Genomic DNA, 25,803 nt, shown 5'->3' on the forward strand with positions numbered 1-25,803 from the left:
GGGATCCAAAAAAATAATGGATCTTGTAAGTCTGTACGTGATTGCCACAATGGTGGTGTTTCACAGCTAAGCCGATCCGTAAGGGATAGTTGTAGGATCAGAACTGTTGCACACAATGATTAAATAGGGAGTGTTTTTTCAGCATATGGACGGGAAGACTTGATTATGCACACGTTTGGGGCTATTCACATTTTCAACTAAAAACACTCTTATATTATGGGACGAAGGGAGTACGTATTTTGAAAGGAGTTAAAGTAGAATGTTTCTACACCGCTGGTGGAGCTTCATGCGGACGTGGATCCGCATTGCATCATTCGAGGGTGGTTGCTCCAGTGGTTCACATAGGCGCATGCCGATGAGAGAACTGTGGTGCTCAAGGGGCTCTATGAATTGTGGATCGCTGGGAGTATGTGAAATGAAACAATTTCCAAGTAAAATAAAAAGGACCAGAGGAGTATTGGAGAGAGAATAATGAGGGTGACTGAGGAGTGAAAAAGCATCAAGAAACAACCGGCGGGTGCGCTGCCGAGCTCTTCAACACAGCGTTGGGAGCGGCCTGCTCTTGGCTGGGTGAAAGCAAATTGTGATGGAGCCATGCCTAAAACGTTGGATTTTGGTGGCGGAGGCACAATTCTCACGGACCACAAAGAGCATTGCCATTTTTTCTCTTTGGTTGCCAATCCGGAGCTTGCCGAACTGCTCACCTGTTGACCTGCTATCAAGCTGGCCATGGAGATCAATGTGAGGAGACATATCTTGAGATACCTGCTCGGACGGTGATGCGCGAATCAACTGATCACAATAAGGATCAGTAGGCATACGGGCATGTGGTTCAGGAGATCAAAACTCTACTTCACTCTCGACGAGTTTAACGTGGGTTACGTGTGTCGCGCTGCGAATGGCGCAACACACAATTTAGCTAGAGAAGGTTGCATCAAGAAACTTTGTAAGACTTGATTCCCGGTGCCACCAGAGTGTATTGATTCTGTGGTAGCTTCGGTGTCTGCAGTGATTTGAATAAAAATGAAACAATTTCCAACTAAAAAACAAGGAGTTGTTCTGTATCAGCACAGAGTGCTTGATTGATTTTATTTTATTTTTGCGGGTGAGCACGGAGCGTGTTGGCCACACGCCCGTTATGCTGCCGATTCCTGGCCAGCAGATAGCTAGCTACCTGTCAACATTCAACACAGGTACATGCATGCACCCTGCAGGTCATTTTCCACGTACCAAACAATCCTTGCAACTAGCAAAAGAGACCCTTAGGGCCGTATGCATCGTACTGATGCAGAGGCCGGGGTTTTCCCCCCTTTTCAAAAAAAAAAGCAAAAGAGACCCTTGCAACTTGCAATCCAGGAGTCACGGGACGCAGCTCCCCCGTCTGAAGACCGGTCGGGACGGGTGCCTCGCATCGCATGCACTTGTAACTTGGCCACTTGGCCATGTTTAATTACTCCCGTCTTTCTCAAGAAAAAGAAAATTTTAATCCTGCCAACCTGCTCCGGTTCCAACCTTGCAATCCTTCTTTTCAGAAAAAATATTGTTTAATTACTCCCGTCTTTCTCAAGAAAAAGAAAATTTTAATCCTGCCAACCTGCTCCGGTTCCAACCTTGCAATCCTTCTTTCAGAAAAAATATTATGCAAGTTGCACAAATGGCTAAGTGTAAGAGAGGCATATACGGATATACTGTTGGGTTGTGGTTATCCTCCGTCCCGGGAACCGAGATATCCACGCCGATGACCGAGAGCGGTTTCCTGCCGTGGTTTCATGGGGCTCTTATCTTCGAGTCGACACTGTTCATTGCGGCGGTTTCACGGGGCTCTTTATCTCCTAGTCGACATTGTTCACAGTAGTATGTTTTAGCCCTCGATCAAATATTCTGGGAGTGAATGTTTGATTGCTATCGCAGTAGTGACGCTGCCATGGAATAAAGTACAAAACTGTGCTAACTAATGACATGCTGATGATGCTCTCGTTGATCACCAAATATGTAATGTAAATACTTAAAAAAATTAACTATCGTTTACACAAAAGTAACTAGCTACAAATAAACACCCATTTTACTAACATACATATATGTCAGTTTTGCAAACATATCTGGCAAAACCCTAGCCATGTTAATTGGATGGCTAATTTTTTTAAAAGGGAAAGCTTAAGAAAACATATACTTTGGTGAAAGCTTTAAAACTGCCATGATGAACTTTCACCCATAATGGCATGATATAAAACGAACCTTGCAGTAAAAGGGCACAAAATCGTGTCCTAAGTTGATTTCGTTAGAGAACTATGTAGCTTGACTTCTCACATCCTCGATTAAATTTCAAGTGGAAGTGGGATTTCATATGTTAGATACCTCAAGCATAGAACATACCATCCTTTGAATGGTTAGGAGGGAGGTTGGAACCCAAGCCGATCACACCTTATGTTTGATGCGGTTTATTTTTCAATGTGAGACGATGTCCCTGTTATGCGTGTATGTGCATGCTAAAGTCATCATCTCTAAAAAAAGTCACATGCAAATGAATGAGTTAGTTGACTAATGTTTGACACATTTTACGGACGAGGTCAATCTTCACTAGATCAAGAGAATATTTACAGATAGTAAAAACCAAGAGTTATGATATTGTCGTTGTTGTTAAGCACCCCATCCATGATTAGAGAGGCGGAAAAAGTGTGTTGTGAACGAGAAGCATGCTTAGACATATTAAAGTCACTAGGTGGATATCATTGCACTCTTTAGCCAACCGGTTAATCTTTTCCAGTAGTTCTTTTAGTTGTTGTTCATCTACCCCGATGTCCTTGAACTAAGTTTATCTAGGGTGCCCATTGAAAGTAATACTTGATTATTGATGTTTCAGATGGTGTGACGTCATTGCTCAAGTAATCAATCAGTGATATCAATTAGGCCCACCTATTTTTTGCTGAAAGTTTTTGTAATACAAGTGGTTAGCCTTTCGCTGGATCTATGCTCGGTCAGGGCATCTTCAGTGCAGACCCTTAAAATGGACACGATATTTGTCCGTGGATCGTGTTCGGACGCGTTCGCGGATATGATAGAGGAGCCAACTAGCCAATCTATCCCTCAAATAGACATCAAATCCAAACAATAGGGGTGTGCTAGACAGACCTAGATAGAACAAAGCACATGGGCTGTGGGGACATGTGGTCCAACTACGGTGGGTCAAGCCGGATCTCCACATGGGTGTCCGGACTCCCACAAAGCTCCCGCAAATTTGCTTCCGGTTTGGAGAAAAATGGACATGTGGACTGGTCCATGGACATTTAGGGGACAATGTTGGGTGGCAAAACGTGTCTAGATTTTGTAGTCTTGACTTTTACCGACACTTTGAGGGACCGCGTTAGAGATGCCCTCACTAGAGCATCCAAGCCAAGTGGCCAGCAAGTTCATGAATCTCGAAAAGTTAAGCAATTCATGCCCCAAATTGCGTGGAGTGAGTACATGGCACTATGAGGGAGGTAGACGTTTGGAACCTTTAGGTGTAGATGAACCCAAGTTAAAAAGAAACAATAATTGTAAAAAAGGTAAAAAATTCCTTAATGAAATGTTGAGAAACAAGCATGATCAAGTGTTACACTGGTATACAACTTTTGCGGATCAATGACTTCCATGTATTGTGGGCGACGAAAACCAAAATCAGTACCATATAAGAGTCACTATTCACTTTTTTTGTCCTACAAAAAATATTTTTCTTTTCCTTGAAGTCAATGGGAGTTCTTCATTCGTGGAACTTTTTATGCGAGTACTTTAGGAGGTTACCGCATGGGACATGTGGTTAGAAAAATCAAAATTCATACTTTAGGAGGTCAAGTTTGTTCTGAAAAAGTTTCAGAATGATTTGATCTTTTTCCCTCATTTGCTATTTTTTTCATATCAGGTTAATCTACACCCAGGTTCCGAGGGATATTTTCCGGACAAGGCGATGCTAGAGCCAGAGGGATGTTCATTTGCAGGTTGCAGCCACGATAACATTACTTTTTTTAGAGAGAGAATAATTAGATTCTTGAGGCTGGCTTGCTGCAAAAAAAAAAGATTCTTGAGGCTGGCATTATGTATAGAATCCGGCAAGAAAAAGTGCTTGCCCTGTGGTTCCTTGACAGTTGCCACGTAGATCTGCCCTGCCACTGTGTTGCTGCCACGCCACGTAAGCTGTCGAGGACGTGGTCCGATGTACCTGTTCTGTGCCAACCACACGACGCGATCGTCGGCTAGCTCGGTTAGGCTGGTCACAATGGGCAACAATATAAGCTAGTAACATACACATTTCTTTAGACTATGTTACTATCTTCATAGTGGATAGGAACATCTATATAGTGTCATGCAACAATGTATTTATTAGGTTATAGATATATTATTTTTTAAAGTGTGTGATGTTCCGGTAACTTAGCTAGTTACCACAAGCACCTCTCTCTTCATTAAATATGTACCACATAAGTAAAGTTGTATTGAAGTGTGTGATGTTACTCTAAGTTCCTCTCCATTATGACCAGCCTTATAAGTAGGCGACCTGGCCACCAACACAGCACGTGAAAGAAAAACCCAACGGAAAAAGCAAAGAGAGAACGATGTGCGGCGGCGCCATCCTAGCGCAGCTGATCCCGCCGTCGGCGGGCCGTGCCCCGAAGCAGGTGGCCGCCGGCGGGGTCGCGCCCAAGAATGGCGGCATGAGCAAGAGGCACCACAGCAGCACCCCCGATGTCGACGACTTCGAGGCCGCCTTCGAGGACTTCGAGGACGACGTCGACCTGCAGGCGGAGGACGACGGCGACGACCATGCCGTTTTTGCATCCAAGCCCGCCTTCTCCACGGGTAGGGCAACCCTCGTGGTTTCAGCGAGTATACGGGGTTCATGGCTGCAATCGTTACGCTGCTTACCTAGATTCCTTTGCAGCCTACTATGATGGCCGCGCGGCGCAGGCGGCCAGCAGGAAGAAGAGCGTCCGCCGCCTCCACGGCATCCGGCAGCGGCCGTGGGGCAAGTGGGCGGCGGAGATCCGCGACCCGCACAAGGGCACCCGCGTCTGGCTCGGAACGTTCGACACGGCCGATGACGCCGCCCGGGCCTACGACGTCGCCGCCCGCCGCCTCCGTGGCATCAAGGCCAAGGTCAACTTCCCCGACGCGGCGAGGGCCGGGGCGCGCTCGCGCCGCGCCAGCCGGAGAACTGCGCAGAAACCGCAGTGCCCGCCTGTGCGGACGACGGCGTACTCTGCCACCGCAGCTGCACACGCACACGTAGTACAGGCGGAGCAGGACGCTATGATGATCAAACCTGAGCTGATGGAGTTTTTTGATGCGGACGCGTTCGTCGACCTGACCGCCGCCGTCGCCGCGCTGCCGCCTGTCACTGGCGCGAAGAAGCCGATGGTCGATGAGGATTCGTCGGATCGGAGCGGCGGCTGCGCCATGCTGGTGTTCGCCGACGAGCTTGGGTTCGATCCGTTCACGCTGTTCCAGCTCCCCTGCTCGGACACCTACGAATCCATCGACAGCCTCTTCGCCGGGGACGCCGTCATCCAGGATGCCCTCGGCGTGGACACTGGCATGGAGGGCGTCAGCCTCTGGAGCTTCGAGGAGTTCCCCATGGACAGCGCCATTTTTTGACGTTTCCGTGCGATGCGCCCGATCGGTTGTAAGAATCTCCATCTGGCATCTTGTTCCATGGTGCACAGAACCTTGCTGAGACCAGATTCTGTTTCTTGGCCAGGAACGAAGGAAGGGCGCAGCCGAGCTATTTTTTTTAAATAATACACTTTTTTATGAATTTTCAGAAATATTACGCTGAATACAAATTTTTTAAAAATAATACACCGTCGGTCCTCTGCTGGCCGACTGGGCCTAATCAGCCCACAGCAGGCCGACTGGGCCTAATCGACCTCGGCCTAGGGGTGGCCGACACGCCTCTCGACCGCAGGCAGGGGAGCCAGTCGGCCTATGGGAAGCTGATTGGGACTAATCGGCCTTCCGTAAGCCGATAGGTGCATGGCCAATGCAATCGTACGTGGGTTCGAGTCCCGCGCTGGTTAGTGTGGCTTGTGAGGCTAGCTAGCTGGCAAACAATAAAAAAAACTGGCAATACCATATGGTGCATGCGGCGACCGGGATCAAGGAGCGTGGCTATCCGTGCGTGGCCTGATGTCGTTGTTGACTAGGTCCCGATCGCTCCTCGTGATTACTTTTCGTCGGTCGACCGAATGCGTATGTACACTGGCTAAGTACTACGACCTGCGGATTGCTTTCTGGCAAGATGTGCGAATACACAAGGCACGCTTGATCGATTCTTCCAGGAGACAACACGCACTACGTAACAAGCTAGCTACCAAAGCCTGCTGTATCGATCTTGACGTAACAAGCTAGCTATCGAAGCCTGCTGTATCGATCTTGACGCTAGCTAGTTGATTAATCGGTATTGCCGACTAATGGTGTCACGTCTAAACCGTATGTATTATGGAATCGGTATTGCCGGCTAGCTAGCCTCACAAGCCACGCTAACCAGCGCATGACTTGAACCCACGTACGATTGCATTGGCCATGCACTTATCGGCTTACGGGAGGCCGATTAGTCCCAATTAGCTTCCCATAAGCCGACTAGGCCCCTTGCCTGCGATCGAGAGGCCTGTCGGTCATCCCTAGGCTGAAAGGCTACTAATCGGCCTGCTGTTGGCCGATTAGGCCCAGTCGGCCTGCTGTGGGCTGATTAGGCCGACCGACGGTGTATTATTTTTAAAAATTTTGTATTCAGCGTAATATTTCTGAAAATTTATAAAAAAAAGTGTATTATTTTAAAAAAATTAGCCGCAGCCGATGCATGGCTACTGCATGATTGCTTCCTTGATGAATGCAGATTCGTCGGACTGTATGTGCGGATGTACTGCTGGCCGCCTGTATCAAACTGTATTGTACTCTGCCATCATTTGTGCTAGTCTTTCCTACTGTTGGTGAATAGTCTTACGAATTGATCGTGTCGGCAGTGCCTTCTATGATTGTGCTTGCGGTTGTCAATGCCAAATACGTTTGTAAACCTGGTTATCGTGTGTCACCCGCGCACATCATGTCATGTTGAGTTGGATTGTAAATTTATTAATTCAATTAAAGGCTCTTTGTTTCAAAGGATTCTTAAGGAATTTCGGCAGTGATTAGTATGATTAAAATCCATAGGAATTTTTTCATTGAATTCATTTGTATTGGCTTTCATAGAAAAATTTCCATCCACTCCAACCTCATGCGAAGAATCATACGTTTTTTCTGCGCACAGTCAAATGCCCACATTAATCATGCGGTACTAAAGATGACATATCACTTCATTCTTGTGTTTTTGTCCCCACAAATCCTGCGGATCAAAGAGGCACTTAAGTTATACAATTATGGATGTATTCGCTACACTGTGTAGTGGATCTTTACATAAAAGATGTCAATCTGTGGTGGTGGTCCGTTCGTCTTTGGACTCTGATTTTTTCTTGTAGGGGCTCACCCGCAATTTAAGACAAATATCTCTGGAATCTACAGAACTAACCGCCACCCCTTCGCCTTTGAAACCAAAAGGTTCATCATCAGCAGAGATATTCTTCACTTCTTATCTTGTGTGTATGCGACTATGCGTCACCTACTTATCCTGTCATTTTGAGTTGGATTATGCATTAAGATGGCAATTCGCTGAATTCAGTTAAACTGTACAATTGTAGATGTGATCACTGCATTGTGCAATTGATCCTTAGCTACTACTCCCTCCGTCCGAAAAAATTTGTCCCAAACTTGTCCCTTAAATAGATGTATCTACCACTAACTTGATGCTACATACATCTATTTGAAAGACAAACTTTTTCGGATGGAGGGAGTACAAAGATGTCAATATGTGGATGTGGTCCTAACACCCGTCGGATCTCGCATAAGATAGGAATAATACTGGGTATGTATGGTTTGGTCTGCCACAAACTATATCATAAATGATTCGATCTAGCACAAATGACAGAATGATATTTCTTTATGCAAAGATAAAGAGGAACTACAGGTAATATGTTTATTTAATTTTAGCCGGAGCAATGCAGGGACCTCATGCTAGTATGCCTAAATGTCACAGAAAAATTAAATCGTTTATGGGGATGCGCCAAGTATCACACATGTAAGTTCAGAAAACGCATGCCGTGCCATAATTTGCAAACAATTTTGTATCCTCAAGCCATGATTTTCCCGGAGTAGTTATCCAACTGATGCGAAAACCGCCTCGCAATCCGGTGGGAGCCTAAAGGCTACCGGTGGTTTTCATGAGCTGCTGAATTGTACTCCTACTCTTTATTTTAGGCTGCAATTTGCACATCTAGCTATTATAATTCTTGTCGCGATATGGGCAATCCAATTTCACTTAATTTGCAGGATTCTAAAGCAAGGAGAGTCATAGGTGGAAGGATACGCTAATGCAAATATATGCAAGTTGTCCCTCGCAGGAAAGAAAAAGTTAAATACCATCCAAGTTGCCACGGTCTTCATACTTTGGCATTGTTTTACCTGCAAGTTGAGTTCATTGCCAACACAATTCAGACCCCATACATGGTACATAATGCTGTAGAAACCTATGGGTAAGCGTCTCAATCTCCATACATGGAGACCCGCGGTTTATATATTGATTGAGGGGATCGGTACAGGAGATGGCAGCGTCGAGGCTAACCATCAAGCGATATTATAGGAGGGATTTAGGAGATAAGAGAGATAAACACAGACAGAATAAATCTCCTAACTACCAAGCCGTGAGCCTCAAGGCGTGTTACAAAGGGACACGCCAAACCTGTACATATATATGTTTAACATCCTCCCTTAATCTGAACTTCTCAAGTTTAGATTACGCTTAAATTCTTCAAATGATCTTGTGGGCAAAGCTTTTGTGAAACCATCCGCAACTTGATCCTTTGAGGGAATGAACCGAATTTCCAATTCCTTGCTAGCAACCCTCTCTCTCACAAAATGATAGTCAATCTCAATATGTTTGGTTCTTGCATGAAAGACAGGGTTAGCAGAAAGATATGTTGCACCAATATTATCACACCAGAGACATGGAGTTTGTGTATAACATATGCCAAGTTCTCTAAGCAGAGCTTTAACCCATATTATTTCAGCTGTAGCATTTGTCAGTGCTTTATATTCTGCCTCAGTACTTGACCTTGATACAGTGGCCTGTTTCTTTGCACACCAAGAAATTAAGTTGGGCCCAAAGAAGACTGCAAATCCACCTGTAGACCTCCTGTCATCTAGATAGCCTGCCCAATCAGAGTCAGAGAAAGCACTAACCAGAGTGGAGTTTGACTTGGTGAAGGTTAACCCAACACTCAATGTGTTCTTCACATATCTGAGTATACGTTTGGCTGCAGTCCAATGAGTAGAAGTAGGTGCATGAAGGAATTGACATACTTTATTCACTGCAAAAGAAATGTCAGGCCTGGTGAGTGTCAAGTACTGAAGTGCTCCTACCAAACTCCTGTATTTGGTGCCATCCTCTGGACTCAAAGGAACACCCTCTGCAAGAGACAACTGTTCTGAACTGGAGAGTGGTGTTGGTGATGGTTTACAGCCCTGCAACCCTGCCTTGCTCAGAAGATCAGTGGCATACTTTTCTTGAGAAAGATGAAGGACACCTTCCTGATTCCTCCTGACCTCAATGCCAAGGAAGAAGTGCAGGTCGCTGAGATCTTTGAGAGCAAAATCTGACTGCAAGTCTTTCAGGAGAGCTGTTACTGCCTTATTAGATGAACTAGTGACAATGATGTCATCAACATAAATAAGCACGAAGATAACAGTGTTGGATTTGTTGTAAATAAATAATGAAGAGTCAGACTTGGAGAGAACAAATCCAAGGGTGTGCAGTTTGGAGCTGAGACCAGAATACCATGCCCTTGAAGCTTGCTTCAGTCCATAGAGCGATTTATCCAGTTTACAGATATGAAATGGTTTATCAGGATCAACAAACCCAGGAGGTTGCTTCATGTAAACTTCCTCTTCTAGAACACCATGCAGGAATGCGTTCTGTAGATCTAGCTGACGAAGGCACCAACCTCGAGAGACAGCTATGGATAAAACAAGACGAATAGTGACGGCTTTAATAACTGGACTAAATGTGTCCTCATAGTCAAGGTCGTACCTTTGCTTGAATCCTTTGGCAACGAGACGAGCTTTGTAGCGATCTATGGAACCATCTGACCGTCGCTTGATGCGAAAAACCCACTTACAATCAATTAGATTTGTACCTGGACGGAAAGGAACCAGATGCCAAGTACGATTTTTCTGAAGTGCTCCAAACTCCTCACGCATGGCAAGTTTCCACTTTGGATCAGCAAGAGCCTCAGAAACAGTGCGTGGTTCCCCTGTAACAACATCAGAAGCAATTAAACCACATTTGGTTTTATAATTAACAGGTGCAAGTGTGCCTGTACGAAGGCGGGTGCGAGGCACGGCGGATGGCTCAGGATCAGGCATAGAAGATCCGTCAGGAGTGGCAGGGATCGCGCCAGCAGATCCAGCCGATCATGAGGCGGCAGGCGCGTCAAGGCTGCCGGGATCATCTGTGGTGGGCGCAGGCGCAGAAGTGAAGGGAACCGCCACAGAGGATCCGGGCGAGCCAGCTTCATCCGGTTCGGGGCGCGCGTCGAGCCCGCCTGGCGCGACCGTGGTGGAGCGCGGGGCCCGCCTGGTGAAGACCCGTGGGGTGGGCGCATAGCGCGCAGGCGACAGAGCCCGGGTCGCTGATTGGTGCGCCGAGCCCACGGGGTCCGATGCTGCAGCGCATGACGACATGGCAAGGTCGGGTTGGTGCGGAGGGACGAGGCGATCCGCCTGGCACGGGGAGGATCCCGAGGCGGATGCTGTCAAGTCTGACGCAGGTGGGCGCACGGATCCCGAAGGAGATTGCACCAGATTTCCTGCGTTCGCTGCTGCATCATCTGGAGCACCGTTTTGGCTGATTTCTGCACCATTGGGACTGTAGTTTTTTTCTGTATCAAACTCAGGCAAAGGATTAGGAGTATTAGTCAATACATGGTCATCACAATTATCATTACCCACACGAAGGCTGGATGGAAGGAGAAGGATTTCTTTCTTAAGAAGAGCACCGGCATTGGGATGAAGATTGGCAAATGGAAACTTCGTTTCATCAAATACGACATCGCGAGAAATGTAGACACGGCCGGTTGCAACATCAAGGCATTTAATACCCTTGTGTTGAGCACTATACCCAAGAAAGACGCACTCTTTGGATCGAAACATAAGCTTACGAGTATTATAGGGACGAAGGTTGGGCCAACAGGCACAACCAAAGACACGGAGAGTGGTGTAATCTGGTGTAACATGCAAGAGGCGTTCAGTAGGAGTTTCATTGGAAATAACACGACTTGGCCACATGTTAATGAGATGTACGGCAGTGAGAAACACTTCATCCCAAAACTTGAGTGGCATGGAAGCTGAAGCTAGGAGGGCGAGGCCTACTTCAACGATGTGACGGTGCTTACGCTCAGCAGACCCGTTCTGCTGATGAGCATGTGGACATGAAATATGGTGAGAGATACCAATCTTTTGCAAGAAAGAGTTTAATTTTTCATACTCACCATCCCAGTCCGACTGCATGGCTATGATTTTACTATCGAATTTACGCTCCACGAGAGCTTGAAAGTTATGAAACACTTGGAACACATCGGATCGTTTCTTTAGGAGATAGATCCAAGTATACTTGCTATAATCGTCGACAAAGCTCACATAGTAAGTGTGCCTACCAACAGAAGTGGGTGCTGGACCCCAAACATCAGAAAAAATAAGTTGCAAGGGCTTGGTTGACATACTAGTGGAAACAGGATATGGCAATTGATGCCTTTTTGCCTTCTGACATGAATCACAAATAGTTTCTGATTTTCTCTCACCAACAACTGGGAGTTTATTTCTACTAAGAATTTGATGAACAGTAGAAAAAGATGGGTGACCTAAGCGACTGTGCCACCTTTCAGCAGAGAGCTTGATGGCACCATAGACTTGTTTATTGAACTGGCAATACTTGGGAAGCAATGCATAGAGCCCTTGCACACAGACGCCCCTATGAAAAACCCTCTTCGTGACCTGATCCTTGATCAAAAAGAAGAACAGGTGAAATTCTAGAAAAACATTATTGTCAAGGGCAATGCGATGAACAGATAACAAGGTTTTGGACGCATTAGGGACATGTAAGATTTCATTGATCTCAAGGTTTTTATGTGGGGTTTTGATAACTGCTTGACCAATATGACTAATCTCCATACCTGCACCGTTTGCTGCGGTGTAGACTTGATCTTGGCCACGATATTGCTCGTGCATCGTCAGCTTCTCCAGTTCGCCAGTGATGTGATTGGTGGCACCTGTGTCCATGTACCAGTTGGTATCGACACCATATGACGTGTTGGCTGCAGCTGCAATTTTTTTCTTTTGGGCACCATCCTCGGCATAACGCCAATTACAGTCCTTAGCTATGTGATTTGTTTTCTTGCAAATTTGACATTTACCCTCGTAGTCCTCATAGCCTTGGAAGTTGCGCCCCCTGTTGTTGTTGCTGGGGGGGGGGGGCGCCGAGTGTTGTTGTTGCCGTTTGGGGGGCCCTGGTGATGGTAGCCGCCACCACCACCATGATAGCCCCAGCCGCCGCCTTGGTTGTTGTTCTGGTGGTAGCCGCCACCACTGTTGTAGCCGCCGCCTCCATTGCCGTGGCTGGTGCCACCGTAGCCCCCGTCGCCACCGTAGCCACCGCCGCCACGGGAGCCACCGTTGTTGCCCTTCTGGTTACGGTAGTTGCCCTTGTTGCCTCGGCTGCGAGAAGCAATGTTTGCCGATGACTTGAAGGCGCCACCACCGTTGCCGTGGAACATCTCGACCCGCTGGTCGAAGTTCGCCACCATGGAGAAGAGGATCTCAACGGTGATTGGCTCGGTGCGGATGTCCAGCGCAGAGATGATCGGCTGATATTCCATGTCGAGGCCCGCAATGATGAAGGAGATGAGCTCTGGCTCTCTGATGGGTTTGCCCGCCGCCGCGAGTTCATCAGAGAGCGAGCGCATGTGGCCGAAGTACGCTGAGGTGGATTGAAACGCCTTCTGTGCGTTGGTGAGAGCGGCTCAGATGTTGTTGGTGCGAGAGAGGGAGACAGCAGAGAACATGTTCCCTAGGGCGCTCCAGATCGCATGTGATCGCTCAAGCGACGCGACCTGGACGAGAACCTCTTTGGAAAGATTCCTGAGAAGATATGCTATGATCTGTTGGTCCTGGATTAACCAGGGGCATAGTCAGGGTTCACAACAACCTGGTCCTTGCCATCGGTGGTCTTGGTGGTGATTGTTTTGGAAGATTCTTCGATGGTTTGATCGAGGTAACTGTATAGGCCGGCGCCCATGATCTGTGATCTGGCTTGGGCGCGCCATAGGATATAGTTGGTGCGGGTAAGAGGTTCAGATGTATTGTTGTTGAGGCCAGAGGAGATGGCAGAGGTGGAAGACGACATGGTGGGTGAAGGTTGATGGCGCTAGATGTGATGGAAAGGACTAGCTCTGTATACCACGTAGAAACCTATGGGTAAGCGTCTCAATCTCCATACATGGAGACCCGTGGTTTATATATTGATTGAGGGGATCGGTACAGGAGATGGCAGCGTCGAGGCTAACCATCAAGTGATATTACAGGAGGGATTTAGGAGATAAGAGAGATAAACACAAACAGAATAAATCTCCTAACTACCAAGCCGTGAGCCTCAAGGCGTGTTACAAAGGGACACGCCAAACCTGTACATATATATGTTTAACAAATGCTTCCCTTCAGAACACTACTACCCTTGCTGATTCCGGTGAGCGAATGATTTGCGGTATGATGCCCCTGTTTTAGGGTTTATGATTCTTCATAAGTAGATTGGACATGCCACATATACATGTTATTAAAGAAGAATTCTCTGAGTTTAAATATTCAAATAAGGAGAATCAACCAGTGTTGGATGGTTAGGAGGACAGTGATACCCCCAACCCACTAGATATCAAACTGCAGGCTTGACGCTTTGATGCCTCATTAATAGCGATGCGACCGTGGTAACTTCATCTAGGCGCTGTGTGTGTTGTGTGTGTGTGAGTGTGTTGCGTGTTGTAAGCGATGTTTCTAAAAAAGGGGGTGTGGGGGGATAAGGACAGGTACTTGCACATGTCTTCCACTATCTAGACAATGGAGATTATACATGCACATCCTAAGGAACATCTCTAGCAGAATCTCCAGCCCTCTTGGCTGTTTTTCATTTCGTTCTACAGGTCCTGACAAAGTCACAAGCTTTTTTGTCACAGAAATTGCAGGATCACTACAAGAATGCAAATTTTCTGAATTCTCCACAAGCACCTCTTCACAGAGAATTTTTTTTTTTCAGTCAAGTTTCACGGTACTAAAATACCCGGAGTTTGTGATGAATTACATGCACATTGAGAAGGCAAGGACTTTGTGCAAGATTTTGTTACTCCATAGGTCTTAGAAAATGATACACATGATGAAAAAAAGGAAGAAGATACGAGGATGAACGGTCACTTACATGTAAAAGAAAGATGCATGGATCAGCCCCTGCTTCCGAAGAAATGCACTCGGAGGAGAGAACAGTCATCATATTTTCCGCAAAAAAGAAAAGAAAAAGAGAACAGTCGTATGCGTGTGACGGCCGAAACTGCTTCAGACATCACATTGGACAGAGCAGGCAAGTGACAGGAGCAAGTGAGGACTACAGAACTTGAGTTGGGTTGCTATAAGTAGTAGTGCTATGAACGGGGAAATGGTTTCTGACTACGAATCTATATTTTTTGGATACTAATACTCTATAGTATACAGGCGAAGCAAACCTGCGGGTGCTCAAAAGCAGGCCGTGGGCTGACAAGAGCCCATGGTTCCCTTCTTTCTGTCGTCCAGCATTACTTTTCATTACTCTGCCTATCCTACTTGATTGTGTTTCTCGGTGTGGATGGTTCTCGTCAACGGCAACTCGTCGGTTAGGCGTTTTTATTTTTTTCTGTCTTGCAAAGTCCGCTATGTAAAACTGCAACTGTGTTGTTCTTATCTGAATAAAGCAGTTTGTGTTCCAAAAGAAAAAAAAACTTAATTCAAGGCTGCTCTAGAAAAACTTAATCCAAGGCATACCCGGATCAGTAATATTATCATCCAAGTTCTTGCAATTATCATATAAGGACGGGTACAGGAAATTGATGATGACTATTATAGCAGAATCTCCAGACCTATTTTTTTGGGAAATGGAAGTATACCCCCGGCCTCTGCATCATGATAATGCATGCGGCCCTTTTATTAAAAATGCAAGAAGTATCATCATAAAGGTCTTACAGCTCACAAACGGAGCAAAAACATAGAAAAGGCCTAAAAAAACAACCGATACGGGGATAATAAGGACAAGCTCTCTAGCCCTCTATCCTGTTATGTGAACGTCATTCGAACCGGTTGAATATAGCCCGAGCCACCATCTCCCATTGGTTGCACCCAGTAACCAAAGGCTCCCTGGAGTCCATAGAAGTGAGTAAGGATCACGTACGGATTCAAGCTGTAGCTCTGAAGATAACCTGCAAAAAAGTTAAGTTGTGTTGTCTGTTAAAAATCATATCGTTTCTGCAGTTCCATATAGCCCATAGCAGCGCACATATTCCAATCCGAATACGAGCCGCCGTGATCTGTTCAACCCCAGCCAACCACGTCCCAAACAAAGACGCAATATCTACTGGGGGATTAATATTAAAAGCTATATGAATCGTTCTCCACAGTAATTTGGCAAGTGGGCATTCAATGAATAAATGTTGTATTGTCTTATCTTGAGCACAAAAACAACACCGCGAGTTGCCTATCCATCGCCTCTTAATTAAGTTGTCCTTTGTGAGTATAACTTGCTTGTGGACAAACCACATGAAAATTTTAATCCGCAAAGGAACCTTAACCTTTCATATATGAAGTGACCTTGAGAGAGGGCCAGAATTAATCAAATCCGTATAAAAAGATTTCACCGTAAATATCCCATTTTTAGTTAACTTCCATTGTGTAGAATCCGGCACGTCGGAGAGTCGAACTTCAATCAATCTCCGGACCAAGTGCATCCAGGCTGTCCATCTCGCACCTACTAACGTATGTGGATATTCAAGGGAATAGTTTGAAGGACGATACCTACGTAATCTTTCTTACGTTGCACAATATTGTAAAGGATAGGATATTGTAAGGCCAAGGGTGTCTCTCCTAACCATGTATCCTCCCAAAATCTCGTTGACATCCCGTTGTCAACCAAGAATTTGACCCTACGAAAAAACAGATCCTTCGTTCGCATAAGTCCCTTCCAGAACGGTGAATCAGTTGGTCTGATGGTAGTCTGGGCTAGCGTTTTCGAGTGCAAATACTTATTGCGCAGGATTTGAGACCACATGCCCTCCGGCTCTGTCCCTAACCTGTACAACCATTTGCTCATAAGACATTTATTCTTAATTTCCAAGTTCTCAATACCGAGACGCCCTTGGTCTTTAGGTCGACAAAGGATATCCCAACGCGCGAGACGGTATTTTCTCTTGGCCTCATCAGACTGCCAAAAGAATCGAGATCTAAAGAAATCAAGTCGCTTTTGAACCCCTTTCAGAATTTCGAAGAACGAGAATAAGAACATTGGCATGCTAGTTAGTACTGAGTTGATCAGAACTAATCGGCCCCCATATGACATCAACTTGCCCTTCCAGCAGCTGAGTTTTTTTTCGATTCATTCTTCAATTACTTTCCATTCTTTATTAGATAATTTACGGTGATGAATCGGAATACCCAAGTAACTGAATGGTAAGGCACCTAACTCGCATCCAAACAATTGTCTGTAAGTGTGTTCCTCGTCTTTTGCCTTCCCAAAACAGAACACCTCGCTCTTATGGAAATTGATCTTTAAGCCAAACAATTGTTCGAATAGACATAAGATAAGTTTCATATTACGTGCCTTAGCCATGCCATGTTCCATGAAAAGGATAGTGCCATCAGCATATTATAGAATGGACACCCCTTCATCAACCAGATGAGGAACTAGACCCTCTACATCCCCATGTTGCTTGGCCCTGCCAATAATGACGGCCAACATATCTGCCACAATATTGAACAGAAGGGGTGACATGGAATCCCCTTGTCTCAGCCCCTTATGCGTCTAGAAATAGTGACCAATGTCATCGTTCACCTTAATTCCGACACTACCCTTCTGGACTTGAGTATCCACCTGGTGCCTCCAGGTTTCACTAAAACTCTTCATGCGCATTGCCTGCTGAAGAAAAGGCCATTTTACTTTATCATAAGGCTTCTCGAAATCCACTTTTAAGATAACCTCATCTAGTTTCTTCGAGTGAATCTCATGAAGAGTTTCATGTAAGACAACTACTCCTTCGAGTATGTGTCGTCCTGGCATGAAAGCTGTCTGACTAGGTTGAATCACTGAGTGAGCAATTTGTGTCAATCTATTGGTTCCAACCTTTGTGAAGATTTTGAAACTCACATTCAGCAGGCAAATGGGTCGAAATTGTTCTATCCGGACCGCCTCCTTCTTCGGCAATAACGTTATCGTACCAAAATTTAGATGAAACAACTCCAAATGGCCTTCGAAAAAATCATGAAACATAGGCAAGATCATCTCCAGACCTATTGATGATGATTATTTGTTATTTTGGTCTATAGGCCCTTACAAGCTTAATTTTATGGCACAGAAACTGCAGGATTACTACAAAACAAGCAAGCAAAGGGTCAGTATCACTATCAGCTCGTCTTTTCTCTGAAGTACCACTATAACTATTTGACCATTCCAGTAGCACTGAATTTGTCTCTCTCCAAGGATTGTCTATCAGGATTTATATTGAATTTCCCTGTGCACACAAGAATACTTGGGTTTGGTTATGAAATACATGCACATTCAGAAGACAAGGGTTTGTGCAAGATTTTGTTACCCCAACCGGTGCGAACTGATCCGAAAATGAACTATTACCTACGCATGGTTAAAAATACGGAAACGACGGGGCGCTGATGAACACTTACATGGAAAACACAGGGATGCATGAATGAACCTTTGCATCTGAACAGTCTTCGGAGATGGTATGTATGTGACGTGACCTAAAATGGACTTGAGAGACATCACAACACACTGCACAGAGCAGGCAGGAAGCTGACAGTAGCAAATGAGGAATACATGACTTGGGTTGGGAATGGGATGCTATAAATAGCAGTGCTATATATATAACCGAAAAGGGATAAAGGGATCCCGGTGCGCTCACAAGCAGGTTGTGGGCTGAGTTACAGGGTTTATTACTTCAAAGGGCAGCTGAGTTCTATGGGTGTTCACGGCACTGGGCTGAACACAAACCATCGGCACCCACAAGACTGGCAAGTGGCAACCAGTGCAAACGAGAACAGCCCGCGGTTTAACCAGCCGCTATATAAACATTCTTTTGGATTCTTCGACCGGTGGAAATAAAGAAACAGTGGCCAAAAAAGCCTTCGCTAGGGTAAGAGCGTCTGCAACGAATGATGCAAAATAGGGCAAGTGCCCAAAAAACTGTTTTTCAGGCAATTTGATTCAAAAACAATGCTCCAGCAGATGCTCTATCTCTATTTGGTGCTGCAAATTTTTTGAGGCAGCCTCATATTTTGCCTCTTTGATTTTATGCTCCAGCCGGGAAACCGAAAGAAAAGAAAAGAACGAGCATGCCGGTTTCCTGCCGCAGTTTCATGGGACCCTTATCTCCGGGTCAACACTGTTCACACTCTTATCTCCAGGAGAATGTTTGATTTCCATATCATTGCAGTGACGCTGCCAAGGGATTTTTCTTTCGAAATGGAGGATGACCCTCGACCTCTGCATCTGACGCTGCCAGGGGATAGGATAGGAAATAGTGTTAACTACTGACATGGTGATGATGATGATGACGTCGCTAGTCTGTTAATACTTTAAAAAGGTAGCGATCGACTACACAAAAGTATGTAGCTACCGACACAAAAAAGGAAGTAGCTACAAATAAATACCCATTTTACCTAACATACATACCTGTTTGTTTTGCAAGCATATCAGGCATAACCCTAGCCATGTTAATTGGATGCAAACTTTTGGCTGGTCATAAATTGAAAGGGTAAGCTGAAGAAAACATAAACTCCGGTCAAAGCTTTAAAACTGACATGACAAACTTTCGCCCTCAATGGGATGGTATAAAACAACCCTTGCAGTAAAAGGTCACAAAATCGTGTCCAAAGTTCATTTCATTGAAGAACTAGCCATCTTGAGTTCTCGCATCCTCAATTATTTTTCAAGTGGAACTGAGATTTCATATGTAAGATATCACAAGTAAAAAAACAAACATTGCTTGGATGGTTCAGATGGAAGTCGTGGCCCAAGACGATCACATCGCACTTTGATGCTCTGTGTCTCATTTAAGCGGTTTATTATTTTTATCAGAAGACAATGTCCCTGTAAAATTGTCTATGATGGTTCTTTTTCAATCTTGAAACACTTTGACTTGAGTGTTTAGTACGCATTCTGTGTGTGTGAGCACTATAGTAAGCGCTTCCACACAAAAAATGTCACATGCAAGTAGATGAATTACTTCATTAATGTTTGACACATTTTATGATCTTCACTGGATCATGAGAATGTTTACAAAAAAGTACTACAAACCAAGACTTGCAGTTATTTTTGTTGTTGTTGAATATCCTTTAAATTAAAGAAGCATTCCATGCATGATTACAGACAAGGAGAAAGTGTGTTATGAAGAAGATACATACTTAGAAAAATAAAAGTCATTAGGTGGATGATATTGCATTCTTTAGCTAGCCGCCTGATCTTTCCTAGTAGTTCTTTTAGCTGTTGTTGATCTGCCTCGGCAGTAGACCTTAAACTAAGTTAAGCTAGGGTGCGTACTGAAAGTAATACAACTTGATTATTGTTGACAGCGTGACGTCATTGCTAAAGCAACCAATCAATAATATCTCAATTAGGCCAAACTAATTGTTGTCTATTTTTTAATACAAGTGGTCGTCCTTTCATGGATCTATGATTGGTCAGTAGAGCATCCAAGCCAAGTGGCTAGCAAATTCATGAATCACGAAAAGTTGAGCGATTCAGGCCCCCAAATTGTGTGGAGTGAGTACTTGATACTAGAAGATGCTAGAGCTAGAGGGATGTTCATTTGCAGGTTGCAGCCACGATAACATTGCATTTTTAGAGAGAGAATAATAAGATCCTTGAGGCTGGCATCCCATAAGATACATACTGGGAGAACCCCGTCTCCTCAAAGCTTAGGCGCTTTTGGCCGTTGGATCGGGTTCTTGATGTGTTTTCGCCTGTCGGATCCTTCTCCCGAATGCCCACGTCCGTTTGATCAAAACAATCGACTGTAGATCGAAACAATTTCGAGAGGCTCATGCCATCGCCTGTAAATTCGGTGCCCCGCCGAGGGCATTATTGAGATTTCGCATGGTTGGAAAAGTGCCTAGTAGCGATAGGTTGAGCACCTGGCCGTTCCCCTCCCCCACGCGCCCATTGTGTACTGAATCCGGCATTATAAGCTCGCGGCGGGGATTTTCATTGACTCACAAAGCCGGCTACAGCGGTGGCGCGTTCTCAGTTTCTGAGATTGCGGAGGCCCATGTCTTCTTCTGGTGGCTGTTTCAGTGGCGGTGGTGGGTAGCATGCATTGGTTGGTTTGTAGAAAAGCTCTCCAAGGACCGGATTGTATTTTATTCTTTTAATGGGACTTTTTAGTTGTATTGAGACACATGTACTCTCGCGGGTTCTCTCGTCGTTTATGCATGTATGCCACGTTTGGCCTCGTTGGTTCTAAGCAACATGCAATAAACTTCTCAAAAAAAAACATTAGCAACTTGCAAGCTGGGAGTCACGGGATGCAGCTCTCTCGGTGTCCATGTGAAGATCGATCGGGACGGGTGCCTTGCATCGCATGCACTTGGGTGGAGCTAGCATTGTGGCATTGGGGTCAGATGACCCCAATAGATTTGTGAAAAATTGTACTAGGTAGTATTAGATTGATGGTAACCAAAGTGTATTTAAGGTTGCTCACATGCAATATGTGAAGATGACCCCATTGAAAAATTTAGCTGGCTTCGCGCACTTGGTCACCTGGCCACTTGGCCATGTTTAATAAGTCCTGCCAAGCTGATCCAGTTCCGACCTTGCAATCCTTTTTAAAATTGTGTAAGCTGCACCAATGGCTAAGTGCAAGAGGCATATACCATTGCGTTGTGGTTATCCTTCGACTGAGAAACCAAGATATCTACGAAGGTGACCAAGAGCGGTTTCCTGCCACGGTTTCACAGGTCTCACATCTTCGGGTCGACAGTATTCATGGTAATATGTTTTAGCTCTCGGTCGACTATCTTAGTAGTGAATGTTTGATTGGTATCGCCGCAACACAAAATAGGGTAGGAAACATGACTAACTAACGAATGCTCTCGTTGATAGCCGGTATGTAAATACTTAAAAGGCTAACTATTGTTTACACGAAAGTAAGTAACTAGAAATAAACACCCATTTTACAAATATTTTCTACCACCCAGGGGTAGTTACCCTCATGTGAGCTTTATATGTTGTACTCCCTCCGTTCCTAAAGACTTATATTTAGGAATGGAGGGAGTATATAGTATCTGTCCAAACCGAGAGTATGTATGTATAGTATGTAGTATATAAGAATATTCGGGTACTATATATCCTACTTTTTAGGTAGTATGTATTATTTCTTAATATATTATTTTATACGTATGAATATAAAGGTATTTTTAAAATATACAAAAAACTATGGAATTTTTTCGTATAGCTTGCTTTGAAATATCTCTGATATAGTATATGAACATACTTAGAATGATAAAGTAGTATATATACTATCACATGATAATATATGAGACATGAGGCCATGTTAATTGGATGGCAAAGTTTTGGTTGGCTCAAAACTTATAAGGGGAAGCTAAAGAAAACATAAACTCAATCCAGAATTTGATGAAAGCTTTTAAAACTAACATGCCAAACTTTCACTCTCATTGCCATGATATAAAAACAACCCTTGTAGTAAAGGGGTACAAAATCGTTTCGTAAGTTGATTTCATTGGAGAACTAGCCAGCTTGAGTCCTCAATATTTTTTCAAGTGGAAGTGGAATTTCATATGTTATACATCACAGGTACAGAACCAGCCATTGCTTGGATGGTTAGGAGGGCAGTTATAGCCCCAAGACAATTACATTCCGTGATCAATGCTCTTTATCTCATTTAAATTGTTTATTATTTTTTGCGGGGACAATGTCCCTGTTAATGATGAGGTGTCTATGATGTTTTTTTTCATTTGCAAAACTCTGTAATTCCTGTGTTCAGTCGCTTGTGTATATGTGCACACTATAGTCAGCGTTTCTAGAAAATCACATGCAAGTAAATGATTAATTTATTGACATTTGAAACATTTTACGCATGAGATCAATCTTAACCGGATCAAGAGAATGTTTATAGATAGCAAAAACCAAGAGTTAGGTCATGTTGTTGTTGTTGTTGTTGTTGTTGTTGTCGTCGTCGTCGAAAATCCTTTGAATTAAAGAAGCATCCCCTGCATGGTTAGGGACAAGGAGAGAGTGTGTGTTATGAAGGAGATGCATGATTCTTCTTTTTGCCAAAGGAGATGCATGCTTAGACAAATTGAAGTCACTAAGTGCGATTTCAAAAAAAAATCACTAGGTGGATAATATTGCATTCTTTAGCCAGCTGACTCATCTTTCCTAGTAGTTCTTTTAGCTGTTGGGACTTTAAACTAAGTTTTCCTACCGTGCCTACTGAAAGTAATAGTCCCTTTGTTTCAAAATAAGTGTCGTTGATTTAGTAGAACTTTGATTTTGAGATGGAGGGAGTACTTGATTACTGTTGTTTCAGATGATGCGACATCACTGCTCAAGTAATCGGTCAATGATATCAATTAGGCCCAACTAATTGTTGTCAAAAGTTTTTGTAATACAAGTGGTTGTCCTTTCATGGATATCTAAGCTCTGTCACTAGAGCATCCAAGCCAAGTGGCTAGCAAGTTTATGAATCAGAAAAAGTTGAGCGATTCATGCGCCAAAATGCGTGGAGTGAGTACTTGGTACTCTGAGATGATAGAGCTAGAGGGTTGTTGATTTGCGGGATGCACCACCATAACACCTGTTTTTTATAGAGAGACTAATAAGAACCTTGAGGCTAGCATTGTGTATGGTGTGGCTAGATCTTAGTGAACTGAGACTTAACTAAGTCTATATTAAGTGACATAACATGAAAAAAACTAAAAGAAAATTGCACGAATCTTCATATAAGATCTCATGAATACAACATCGACCGAGACTTTAGCTGACTGAGATTTAATGATCTAGATTGTATAGGATCCCGCAAGACAAAGTGCATGTCCTGCCATGTGGCCCCTTGCCGGTTGCCACGTACATCTGCCATGTCATCCGGAGCCGACCGTTGTGTTCCTGCCACCTGGCATCATGTGATGCCTTGCCACCTCAGTTGTCGAGTCGTCCGAGGTACCTGTTCCGTGCCAACCACACGATACGATCGTCAGCTAGCTTGTGTTATAAGTAGGTGCATTTCCCTCTCTCTGTGACCTACACAAGACCTGAAAGAAAAAGCGCGAGACAGAAGGAGAAAACAATGTGCGGCGGCGCCATCCTAGCGGAGCTGATCCCGCCGTCGGCGGGCCGTGCCTCGAAGCAGGTGGCCGCGGGCCGGGCCTCGCCAAAGAAGGCCGGCAAGAGCAAGGGGCATAGGTACGGCAGCGTCGCCGATGTCGACGACTTCGAGGCCGCCTTCGAGAACTTCGACGACGACCTCGACCTGCAGGCGGAGGAGGACGGCGACGAACATGTCGTTTTTGCATCCAAGCCTGCGTTCTCTCCGGGCCTGGGTAGGGTATCTCTCGTGGTTTCATCGAGTGTGGGTACAGTCTTTACGTACTTACCTAGATTCCTTTGCAGCCTACGATGATGGCCGCGCGGCGCAGGCGGCGAGCAAGAAGAAGAGCGTCCGCCCCCTCCACGGCATCCGGCAGCGGCCGTGGGGTAAGTGGGCGGCGGAGATCCGCGACCCGCACAAGGGCACCCGCGTCTGGCTCGGCACCTTCGACACGGCCGACGATGCCGCCCGGGCCTACGACGTCGCCGCCCGACGCCTCCGCGGCAGCAAGGCCAAGGTCAACTTCCCCGACGCGGCCAGGGCCGGGGCGCGCCCGCGCCGCGCCAGCCGCAGAACTGCGCAGAAACCGCAGCGCCCGCCTGCGCGGACGACGGCGTACTCTGCCACCGCAGCACCACGCGCACGGCCGGAGCAGGACGCTATGATGGTCAAGCCCGAGCGGATGGAGTTTTCCGACGTGGACGCGTTCGTCGACCTCACCGCCGCCGTCGCCGTGCTACCGCCTGTCACGGCGAGCTCCTTCGCCGACAAGATGCCGAGGGTCGACGAGGACTCGTCGGAGGGGAGCGGCGGCGGCTCCATGTTGGGGTTCGCCGACGACCTTGGGTTCGATCCCTTCATGATGCTCCAGTACGAATCCATGGACAGCCTCTTCGCCGGAGACGCCGTCATCCAGGATGCCCGCGGTGTGGACGGCGGCATGGACGGCGTCAGCCTCTGGAGCTTCGAGGAGTTCCCCATGGACAGCGCCATTTTCTGACGTTTTCCGTGCGATGCGCTCGATCGGTTGTAAGAATCTGCATCTGGCATCTAAGTAGTTCCTTGTTCAGAACCTTGCTGAGACCAGATTATGTTTCTTGGCCAGGAACGAAGGAAAGGGTGCTGCCGATGCATGGCTACCGCATGATTGCTTCCTTGATGAACGCAGATTCGAAATGTATTCCACTGTTTGAGGCTGCTCGTCGGACTGTATGTGCATATGTACTGCTGGCCGCCTGTACTCTTTCATGATTTGTGCTAGTCTTTGGTGCTGTTGGTCAATAGTCCTACCAATTGATCATGTCGGTAGTGCCGTCTATGACTGTGCTTGAGATTGTTAAATGCCGAATAAGCTTGTGAGCCTGGTTATCTGTTGTGTGTGAGTCACCAACTCATCATGTCATGTTGAGTTGGATTATGTAAGAAATACCGTAATTTGCTGAATTCGGCGAAGCTGCATAATTCTGGATGTATTTGCTACATTGGGCAGTTGATCTTTACCTAATATAATGATTTCAACCTTTTGTGATGGTCGGTTCGCCTTCGGACTCGATCTTCTTCTCTGAGTCGCCCCGATTTTCATTTTTCATGGAAACTGATAACACACTGTCTCAGGTTCAAAACAGGTTCAGTTTACATCAAAGGGGAGCCATGTTGCCCTCTGATAACATGAAATTCTCCACGGCCCATGCTGAAACAAACATAAAACTAGAGAAGTTAAACCTCTATCATCCACTACTGAACTAACAGCCACCCTTTCGCCTTAGAAACGAAAAGGTTCATCATCAGAAGAGATAGTCTTCACTTCTTATCTTGTGTATTTGTGTCACCTACTCATCCTGTCATTTTGAATTGGACTATGCATTAAGATGGCAATTTGCTGAATTCAGTTAAGTTGTACAATTCTGGAAGTGTTCGCTACATTGTGTGCTTGATCCTTTCCTACTATAAATATGTCAATGTGTGGCGGTGATATCATAAATCCTGGATTCTAGCACAAATGTCAGAATGGTAGTAATTTATTAACAGGTAAATATATTTACTTAATTTTAGCCCGTAGCAATGCACGGACTTC

At 45.4% G+C, this 25,803-nt stretch overlaps 2 protein-coding genes across 3 annotated transcripts; both read left to right on the forward strand.

Annotated features, from left to right (window-relative positions):
• The first annotated feature begins 4,560 nt into the window (after positions 1 to 4,560).
• On the forward strand, positions 4,561 to 6,484 carry LOC119284520 (ethylene-responsive transcription factor 1-like). 2 transcript variants are annotated; one of them, XM_037563640.1, is made up of 3 exons: positions 4,561 to 4,830; positions 4,913 to 5,653; positions 5,729 to 6,484. In XM_037563640.1, the coding sequence occupies exons 1-2, from the start codon at positions 4,587 to 4,589 to the stop codon at positions 5,623 to 5,625; spliced, it is 957 nt and encodes a 318-aa protein (XP_037419537.1). In that variant the 5' UTR covers positions 4,561 to 4,586; the 3' UTR covers positions 5,626 to 5,653; positions 5,729 to 6,484. The 2 variants fall into 2 exon arrangements, with proteins under 2 accessions (XP_037419537.1, XP_037419536.1); XM_037563639.1 differs by having other exon boundaries at positions 4,913 to 5,785.
• A 16,908-nt stretch (positions 6,485 to 23,392) lies between these two features.
• Positions 23,393 to 25,252, forward strand: LOC119284521 (ethylene-responsive transcription factor 1-like). The gene is made up of 3 exons (XM_037563641.1): positions 23,393 to 23,961; positions 24,032 to 24,758; positions 24,835 to 25,252. Exons 1-2 carry the CDS (start codon positions 23,709 to 23,711, stop codon positions 24,727 to 24,729), a joined length of 951 nt encoding a protein of 316 aa, XP_037419538.1. The 5' UTR covers positions 23,393 to 23,708; the 3' UTR covers positions 24,730 to 24,758; positions 24,835 to 25,252.
• The last annotated feature ends 551 nt before the right edge of the window (positions 25,253 to 25,803 follow it).

Source organism: Triticum dicoccoides, chromosome 4A (assembly GCF_002162155.2).
Source record: "Triticum dicoccoides isolate Atlit2015 ecotype Zavitan chromosome 4A, WEW_v2.0, whole genome shotgun sequence".
Taxonomy (NCBI): Eukaryota; Viridiplantae; Streptophyta; class Magnoliopsida; order Poales; family Poaceae; genus Triticum; species Triticum dicoccoides.

Bases quoted from the DNA above. Each gene is read 5' to 3' on its own strand.
- LOC119284520 (XM_037563640.1), top strand. From the start codon at position 4,587: ATGTGCGGCGGCGCCATCCTAGCGCAGCTGATCCCGCCGTCGGCGGGC. The intron at 4,831-4,912 runs GTAGGGCAACCC...ATTCCTTTGCAG, and splicing joins CAAGCCCGCCTTCTCCACGG to CCTACTATGATGGCCGCGCG.
- LOC119284521 (XM_037563641.1), top strand. From the start codon at position 23,709: ATGTGCGGCGGCGCCATCCTAGCGGAGCTGATCCCGCCGTCGGCGGGC. The intron at 23,962-24,031 runs GTAGGGTATCTC...ATTCCTTTGCAG, and splicing joins TGCGTTCTCTCCGGGCCTGG to CCTACGATGATGGCCGCGCG.